General features: G+C 39.4%; 1 protein-coding gene and 1 long non-coding RNA gene across 2 annotated transcripts; both read left to right on the top strand.

The window, feature by feature from the left end:
• Positions 1–2644, top strand: LOC119778376. The gene is made up of 3 exons (XR_005280053.1): positions 1–125; positions 2439–2519; positions 2617–2644. It is a non-coding gene; the product is annotated as an uncharacterized LOC119778376 (long non-coding RNA).
• Positions 2645–2806: 162 nt separating this feature from the next.
• Positions 2807–8584, top strand: LOC119778378. The gene is made up of 4 exons (XM_038277569.1): positions 2807–2987; positions 3147–3248; positions 7840–8072; positions 8366–8584. The coding sequence occupies exons 1-4, from the start codon at positions 2879–2881 to the stop codon at positions 8567–8569; spliced, it is 648 nt and encodes a 215-aa protein (XP_038133497.1). The 5' UTR covers positions 2807–2878; the 3' UTR covers positions 8570–8584.
• The last annotated feature ends 324 nt before the right edge of the window (positions 8585–8908 follow it).

Genomic DNA, 8908 nt, shown 5'->3' with positions numbered 1-8908 from the left:
GCTGAAGAAAGATGATCAAGTACCTATGAAGATACCTGAACCAAGAGTAAGGTGGAGAAAAAGGGATAAAGATGGTAACAAACTTTATAAAAGGGCAAGATCAACAAGAAATCAATTACCTAAGAGTAAGTACTTCTTTCAAAACATGATCACTGACAGATGTAGACTATTTTTTTTACACATATTAGTAAATTAATACATACACTATATTGCCAAAAGTATTTGCTCACCCATCCAAATTATTGGAATCAGGTGTTCCAATCACTTCCATGGCCACAGGTGTATAAATTCAAGCACCTAGGCATGCAGACTGTTTTTACAAACATTTGTGAAAGAATGGGTCGCTCTCAGGAGCTCAGTGAATTCCAGCGTGGAACTGTGATAGGATGCCACCTGTGCAACAAATCCAGTCGTGAAATTTCCTCGCTCCTAAATATTCCACAGTCAACTGTCAGCTGTATTATAAGAAAATGGAAGTGTTTGGGAACGACAGCAACTCAGCCACGAAGTGGTAGGCCACGTAAACTGACGGAGCGGGGTCAGCGGATGCTGAAGCGCATAGTGCGAAGAGGTCGCCAACTTTCTGCAGAGTCAATCACTACAGACCTCCAAACTTCATGTGGCCTTCAGATTAGCTCAAGAACAGTGCGCAGAGAGCTTCATGGAATGGGTTTCCATGGTCGAGCAGCTGCATCCAAGCCATACATCACCAAGTGCAATGCAAAGCGTCGGATGCAGTGGTGTAAAGCACGCCGCCACTGGACTCTAGAGCAGTGGAGACGCGTTCTCTGGAGTGACGAATCGCGCTTCTCCATCTGGCAATCTGATGGACGGGTCTGGGTTTGGCGGTTGCCAGGAGAACGGTACTTGTCTGACTGCATTGTGCCAAGTGTAAAGTTTGGTGGAGGGGGGATTATGGTGTGGGGTTGTTTTTCAGGAGCTGGGCTTGGCCCCTTAGTTCCAGTGAAAGGAACTCTGAATGCTTCAGCATACCAAGACATTTTGGACAATTCCATGCTCCCAACTTTGTGGGAACAGTTTGGAGCTGGCCCCTTCCTCTTCCAACATGACTGTGCACCAGTGCACAAAGCAAGGTCCATAAAGACATGGATGACAGAGTCTGGTGTGGATGAACTTGACTGGCCTGCACAGAGTCCTGACCTCAACCCGATAGAACACCTTTGGGATGAATTAGAGCGGAGACTGAGAGCCAGGCCTTCTCGTCCAACATCAGTGTGCGACCTCACAAATGCGCTTCTGGAAGAATGGTCAAAAATTCCCATAAACACACTCCTAAACCTTGTGGACAGCCTTCCCAGAAGAGTTGAAGCTGTTCTAGCTGCAAAGGGTGGACCGACGTCATATTGAACCCTATGGATTAGGAACGGGATGTCACTTAAGCTCATATGTGAGTCAAGGCAGGTGAGCAAATACTTTTGGCAATATAGTGTATATTAATTTATATTTTGGCAAAATATATTTCTTCTAACAAGTAATTATTCTGTTTGCTTTTACACCTAGAGAAGTGGATGTAAAAACATTTATCTGATAAAGGCTGATATCTTTCCCCAACACAAAATTGTTTTTAATTATACGGTAAGAGTATGTTGACTAGAAATTACTCAATAACAAACAACAGGTTAGTTATATAACAAAACTGAGAAGTTTTACTGTTTTGACACACAGTACAATGTGGTTGCAACAGAGTGAATGCTTTTCCAGCAGTTGATGTACATGTATTTAGTCATAGCAGCCCTCCAGCACTTGTATTAATTTTCAAGTTTTTTTTTATTACTTTCTTTGATGTGGATCATCGGTCAACTCAATCATTTTGATCACCATAGTCACCTTGATTACTTTAGTCACCGTGAAAACTTTCTGCTTTCACCGGGGACGACTAAGTGTTGATAGTGCCAAGCACTTTTGACAGTTAATTCAAGTCATTGAATGTTCATTGATACAGTGACTCTGCCAGCTTTTATCGGACCTGCCCTCATTTAGCTACGGCAACCCGTGAGGTACATAACACACAAAAAAAACTTTACAAAGTGCAAATACAGTTAAACAAAACAAAATACAAACCACCGGTGCTCATCAAAATATAGAAATATTTTTAAACAGTCTGCAACATCCTTTAAATAATTTACAAAAAATAGCCTACAAATTTGGATAATTTAGGCAACATAATTTAAATGGTTCACTATCCATTTACCATACCTTATTAGAAAAGGTTAGAAACAAATATGTTTTTCCTCCATTTGTCTGACAATCTGAATTACTTTCTTAATTTTTAGTTAACAGTTTCTACTACAAATTTGAATCTTGAGATATGGGAATTTAAGATGGTTATTAAATTGGAATTGGACATCCAAATGTGGATTTAAGTAAGATGTTAGATATACTCCTTACTTTTATATATGTTTAATTCATTATTATAGCGTCCCACAGTGAGAAGACCAGATGTCCCTCTCATCCCTCTAACATTCAGTGTGAGGCTGCCTTTGCTGCAGAGACTGTTGGTATGTCAGTAGTACATCTTATTTTATTTTTTCTATATAATAAAAGTATAGCACATACTTTTGTAACATCTAAAAAAATGTTTTTATTTTTTAAAAGAGTCTTTTCTACAAGAACTCCAGAGTTCACTGAATGATTCTGCAGGTCAACCACTAGTGCCAAAAGTTCCTCCGGCGTCCACTAACTGGAGCACAAGAAAAAGCATATTCTCAGAGAGTTGGAAAGCACCCTGCCTGGTTAACACCATAGCAGCTCAGCACAGTGTGTCAGCCCCTTTTTGCCAACAATGTGGAAAAATCCATCTACACTTCGGTGTCGTGATTGCCTACCACACCCCTTCTTTTGTGAAAAATGTGATGTGATGATGCACACCAGACATGTCTTCCACAACAGAGAAACCATCATAGCTGGGTTCTTCCAGCCATTACCTCCAACTACCTATGTTTTAAATTCAACTCTTTGCAATGATGGTAAGCTTTTTATTTGTACTGTTGAAACACTCTTCAGAGTTTTTCTTATTGTTAACTTTTGACTGTATTTTGAATGTTCTGTTTTTTTGTTTATCTGGTTCTGCATATCTTATATGCAGTTTATGTGAATTTACATTTTAAACATGTCAATCTCTTTAGCACAATTCGTACCTGTGGAGATCCCAGTCAGAATTTGTGATTGTCCATCAGAGTGTTTGAAGATCAAACCAGGAAAGGCAGTCACTGTGGTCAAAATCAATGGTATGAATAACTTTATTTTTTTCATGAATCAAAACCAAAATATAATTAAAGCCAAAAGTGGCATTGAGCGGCCCTCGCAGCTCGCACCGCCTGGTATGTTGCGACCGCGGGAACCAAGCGACCTCCACCTCCACGCTCCTTCCCAGCCTATGCTCCTGCTCTTCAGCCACGCTTCACCTCTGGACCAGCCGGAGAAAACCACAGCTTTGGTCAGGAAGGGTTAAACTAGGGATAAAATATAATATCTGGGATGAATCTCATCTGTGAGATAGATGCTGCGGCCATCTCAGGTGGTGGGTCTAAAGTATATGTTCAAAAGATGGAGAAACAGCACTGCCAAACTCCTGGGTTAGCGGTAATACACCCTACACAAAACAAAAAAAATCATTAAAAATCCATAGTTTGCAATAAAATTTCGAAAAAAATCACAAATGTCAAGTAACACATTTTGCATGTCCTAGATTTTTTTTAGATGATTTATTTAATAATTTAAAGAAAGAAAAATCTTTAAACTTGAATGCCATATACTGCGGCAGTTGGAAACCCCATAAGATGCTCAAACATGCATAGATTCACGACAAACTTGGCAGTCTTTTCTATAATCAAAGGATAAATAACTGTTCCAAATTTGGCTAGGATTGCTATAAAACTTTTTGAGATACAACAATTTCCTGTTAACACAAACTTTTGAGAAATCAGAGTGACAGACTTTAAAGAAGCGCTTTGCTATTGCAACCAGCTTACAGCAGGCTTTGTAAAGAACGTATTTTGAAAGTTTTAGCTCATTTGGATAAAAGGCTGATTTTATACAATTTTTTGAAAAGAGGTCCGTGATTTCACAACAGGGTAAAATGTAATTCAAAATGGCCGACTCTACTCAAAACAAAAAAAATCATTAAAAATCCATAGTTTGCAATAAAATCCCGAATAAAATCACAAATGTCAAGGAACACATCTTGCTTGTCCTAGATTTTTTTTAGATGATTTATTAAATAATTTAAAGAAAGAAAAATCTTTAAACTTGAATGCCATATACTGCAGCAGTTGAAAACCCCATAAGATACTCACACATGCATGGATTCACGCCAAACTTTGCAGTCTTTTCTATAATCAAAGGATAAATAACTGTTCCAAATTTGTCTAGGATTGCTATAAAACTTTTTGAGATACAACAATTTCCTCTTAACACAAACCTTTGAGAAATCAGAGTGACGGACTTTTAAAAAGAGCTATGCTGTGTTTACCATCAAACAAGTAGCGAATAGAGGAATATATTCCAAAAGTCCTAGCTCTTTTGGCAAAACGACTGATTTTTTAGAAATATTTTAACATAGTGATTCTATTTTCATAAGGGTGCCGTTTGATTCAAAATGGCCGACTTCATGAGAGGTTTAGACCATGGCTCCAATGAAACTTTTTGTAGGTGGAGAGCTCATACAGATGTGTGCCAAGTTTCATTATCCTAGGAACGAGCATGGCTAGGGGCTGAATTATTTCCTGGCATTATCTGTCCACTTGACCAACTATTAGGCGAGAACGCAAACTTTTGAAAAATCAGAGTGACAGACTTTAAAGAAGCGCTTTGCTATTGTAACCAGCTTACAGCAGGCTTTGTAAAGAACGTATTTTGAAAGTTTTAGCTCATTTGGATAAAAGGCTGATTTTATACAATTTTTTGAACAGAGGTCCGTGATTTCACAACAGGGTAAAATGTACAGGTGCTGGTCATAAAATTAGAATATCATGAAAAAGTAGATTGATTTCAGTAATTCCATTTAAAAAGTGAAACTTGTATATTATATTCATACATTACATACAAACTCATATATTTCAGATGTTTATTTTGTTTAATTTTGATGATTACAAATGACAACAAATGAAAATCTCAAATTCATCATATCAGAAAATTAGAATATTACTGAAGACCAATAAAAACAAAGGATTTATAGAAATGTTGGCCAACTGAAAAGTATGAACATGAAAAGTATGAGCATGTACAGCACTCAGTATTTAGTTGGGCCTCATTTGGCCTGTATTACTGCAGCAATGCGGCGTGGCATGGAGTTGATCAGTCTGTGGCACTGCTCAGGTGTTATGATAGCCCAGGTTGCTCTAATAGTGGCTTTTAGCTCTTCTGAATTGTTGGGTCTGGTGTATTGCATCTTCTTCTTCACAATACCCCATAGATTTTCTATGGGGTTAAGGTCAGGAGAGTTTGCTGGCCAATTAAGAACAGGGATACCATGGTCCTTCAACCAGGTACTGGTAGCTTTGGCACTGTGTGCAGGTGCCAAGTCCTGTTGGAAAATGAAATCTGCATCTCCAAAAAGTTGTTCAGCTGCAGGAAGCATGAAGTGCTCTAAAACTTCCTGGTATGTGGCTGCGTTGACCCTGGACCTCAGAAAACACAATGGACCAACACCAGCAGATGACATGGCACCCCAAACCATCACTGACTGTGGAAACTTTACACTGGACTTCAAGCAACGTGGATGAAGTGCCTCTCTTCTTTTCCTCCAGACTCTGGGACCTTGATTTCCAAAGGAAATGCAAAATTTACTTTCATCAGAGAACATGACTTTGGACCACTCACCAGCAGTCCAGTCCTGTTTCTCTTTAGCCCAGGCAAGACGCTTCTGACGCTGTCTGTGGTTCAAGAGTGGCTTGACACAAGGAATGCGACAGCAGAAACCCATGTATTTCATACGTCTGTGTGTGGTGGTTCTTGAAGCACTCACTCCAGCTGCAGTCCACTCTTTGTGAATCTCCCCCACATTTTTGAAGGGGTTTTGTTTCACAATCCTCTCCAGGGTGCGGTTATCTCTCTTGCTTGTACACTTTTTTCGACCACATCTTTTCCTTCCCTTCGCCTCTCTATTAATGTGCTTGGAGACTGAGCTCTGTGAACAGCCAGCCTCTTTAGCGATGACCTTTTGTGTCTTGCCCTCCTTGTGCAAGGTGTCGATGGTCGTCTTTTGGACAACTGTCAAGTCAGCAGTCTTCCCCATGATTGTGTAGCCTATAGAACTAGACTGAAAGACCATTTAAAGGCTTTTGCAGGTGGTTTGAGTTAATTAGCTGATTAGAGTGTGGCACCAGGGGCCATCAATTTTGAACCTTTTCACAATATTCTAATTTTCTGATATGATGAATTTGAGATTTTCATTTGTTGTCATTTGTAATCATCAAAATTAAACAAAATAAACATCTGAAATATATGAGTTTGTATGTAATGTATGAATATAATATACAAGTTTCACTTTTTAAATGGAATTACTGAAATCAATCTACTTTTTCATGAAATTCTAATTTTATGACCAGCACCTGTAATTCAAAATGGCCGACTTCCGGTGGGGTTTAGACAATAGCTCCAAGAGGCTTTTAGTTAGGGCCTGATGAGATGCAAATGTGTTCAAAGTTTCAATATTCTTGGACTAAAAACGGCTTGGGGCTGGTTGTCTGAAGTTTGTTATTTCTAGGGGGCGCTGTAGGAAAATTAAGCCCCACCCACAAAATATTCCTCTGGATTCCTGTTTGGAGTTGGACTAGGATCATCTCTTGTGATTTTGGTGCAGATCTGATTGTTATTGAGGAAATGAGAGCCAATCGTATTTTCATGGCGAAACGCCTCACTTGGCCATGGCGCCACGGCAACACCATTTAACTCAGACTCTCTGTGCTTTAAACGAAGTTAGACCAACATGTTTTCTATCATCTGACAAAGTTTCAAGGTGCTGGTGTTTAAAATGACTGAAAGGGACCCTCCCAAGTGAAAAAAGTGACTTTCTTCCCTTAGGGGGCGGGGCTTAGATGATGTCATCATTTGACCATTCATTATGGTCAAGCACCCAAAGGAGCTCCTTACAGCCAAACTTGGTTTGATTTGAACTTTTTTTGTAAAAGTTATTCCACTTTGAAATTCTTCAAAAGTACCCTAACTTTGGGGCCCCTGGGGACCCCTTAAACATGCTCAAAAACGAAAACCTTTAATAACTTTTAATCTCCAAAGCCTCAACTGCATAATGACCGAGTTTGAAGCCGATAGCTCATAATCCCTAGGAGGAGTTTGTTAAAGTTCGACATGAGCGAAAATGAAAAATGGCCAAAAATCACACTTTGAGCCAGAATGGCCGACTTCCTGTGGGTTTTAGGGCATACCTCCAAAAGACTTTTTTTCATGATTTGATGAGATCTACCTGGGTGCCAAAGTTCAAATCTCTGTGACTTACAGTTTCCCCAACTCACGTTAGGTGGCGCTGTGGCGTAATTTGGGGGCGGCCATTTTGGATTCCATTACAGTCCGGCTATTTCACGCGGGGGACAATTTACTGCCACGTTTTCCTGAGTTTTTGAATATGCGAAGTCCCCATAAAATGCGTTCGAAGTGAGAAAAGAATAATGAAAAGAAACTTTCGAAATACAATAGGCTCTTGCAGCCTTCGCTGCTCGGGCCTAATTAAAAACCAATGTTAGCAAAATGTAATTATTTAGTAAGTTTTTTGCAGACCATAAGAAATTGTTTGTGACACAATGTCAACCTGACATTACAATAACCAAGTATTACAACTTTTACACTTTCTTGGTGTTTTAGGTCGTTATGATCTCAGCATGCCAGAGCTGGGTTGTGAGGGATGTGAGGCTAGTTGGACATGTGGAGTACATGACCTAAATTTAACTGATTACTGGCCAGCTACCCTTCACTTTTCCACTCTATATGCAACTGATGTGCTTTTTACATTTGAAGAAATGAAGATGGCAGCACCAGGTCTCTCCTGTCAAGCATTTCTAAAAATGTTGGACCAACGAACCATCCGCTTTGGCCGTGTGAGTACTTTAACGTACATATTCCAGATGGGCTGTTTGACTCCATTTTTGAGTGGTTATGTTCTTCAACGTTTTGATGTCACTGGTTACATACACTTGAATCAATATCACCTCATTCATTCAGCATTCAGATCATCGGAAGTCCTGGTAACATCAAAATAGATTGAATGAGATGTTTTTAGCAAAGGACACACCTAGAACTTGAAGAACACCTATCCTTGATGCCTTGGATTTGGTCACCTATGTCCTTGTGTAATTTTTCTTTTTAAAATTTGTCTCTCATCTTAAATCAGACAGGAAAGATCTCGGCCGAAAGCTTCCTGAAAAGTTTTTTCGAGTGGGAAGCTGTAAGATATGAGTTAGATAAAATGTTAAGGAAGGATCCCTTCAAATGTCAAGCTTGTACCCCAGATATGCTTGCACGTTCAGTGGATGGAAACCGCAAGCATTACCGTTTCAAGAATGCAGCAGGGTATTGTATAATGTGTGAAATATAGCAATTCTTTGTATAAGTTAGTGATGTTCACTACCTGTGGACCATGACACCTATATAGTGTTTTTATTCCTTTTTTTTCCCAGATCAGAGGAACAGGCTATATTTAACGACCTTTTCATAGCCAAGGATGAAGATGTAGTAACATTTGTGGACTATATACACAAATCAACCAAACATGTAAGACTGCAGATTACAACTTTATAATGACAGTAACCTTTTACCCTGTAATGACAGCATGTCTGATTTAATTTTATGCATTCTAGATTTCTGGAAGAGGTGTTTGTGGTGGGCAATGGTCAGCAGCCAGGGAGATGTCTCACAGATCCAGCAGCAAGCTGGA

This window comes from Cyprinodon tularosa, unplaced genomic scaffold (assembly GCF_016077235.1).
Source record: "Cyprinodon tularosa strain WSP-4 unplaced genomic scaffold, ASM1607723v1 ctg1321, whole genome shotgun sequence".
Classification (NCBI taxonomy): Eukaryota; Metazoa; Chordata; class Actinopteri; order Cyprinodontiformes; family Cyprinodontidae; genus Cyprinodon; species Cyprinodon tularosa.
The sequence above is the reverse complement of the archived record's forward strand: the minus strand, read 5'-3'. Positions and strand labels throughout refer to the sequence as shown.

Bases quoted from the DNA above. Each gene is read 5' to 3' on its own strand.
- LOC119778378 (XM_038277569.1), top strand. From the start codon at position 2,879: ATGATGCACACCAGACATGTCTTCCACAACAGAGAAACCATCATAGCT. The intron at 3,249-7,839 runs GTATGAATAACT...TTGGTGTTTTAG, and splicing joins CACTGTGGTCAAAATCAATG to GTCGTTATGATCTCAGCATG. The intron at 8,073-8,365 runs GTGAGTACTTTA...ATCTTAAATCAG, and splicing joins GAACCATCCGCTTTGGCCGT to ACAGGAAAGATCTCGGCCGA.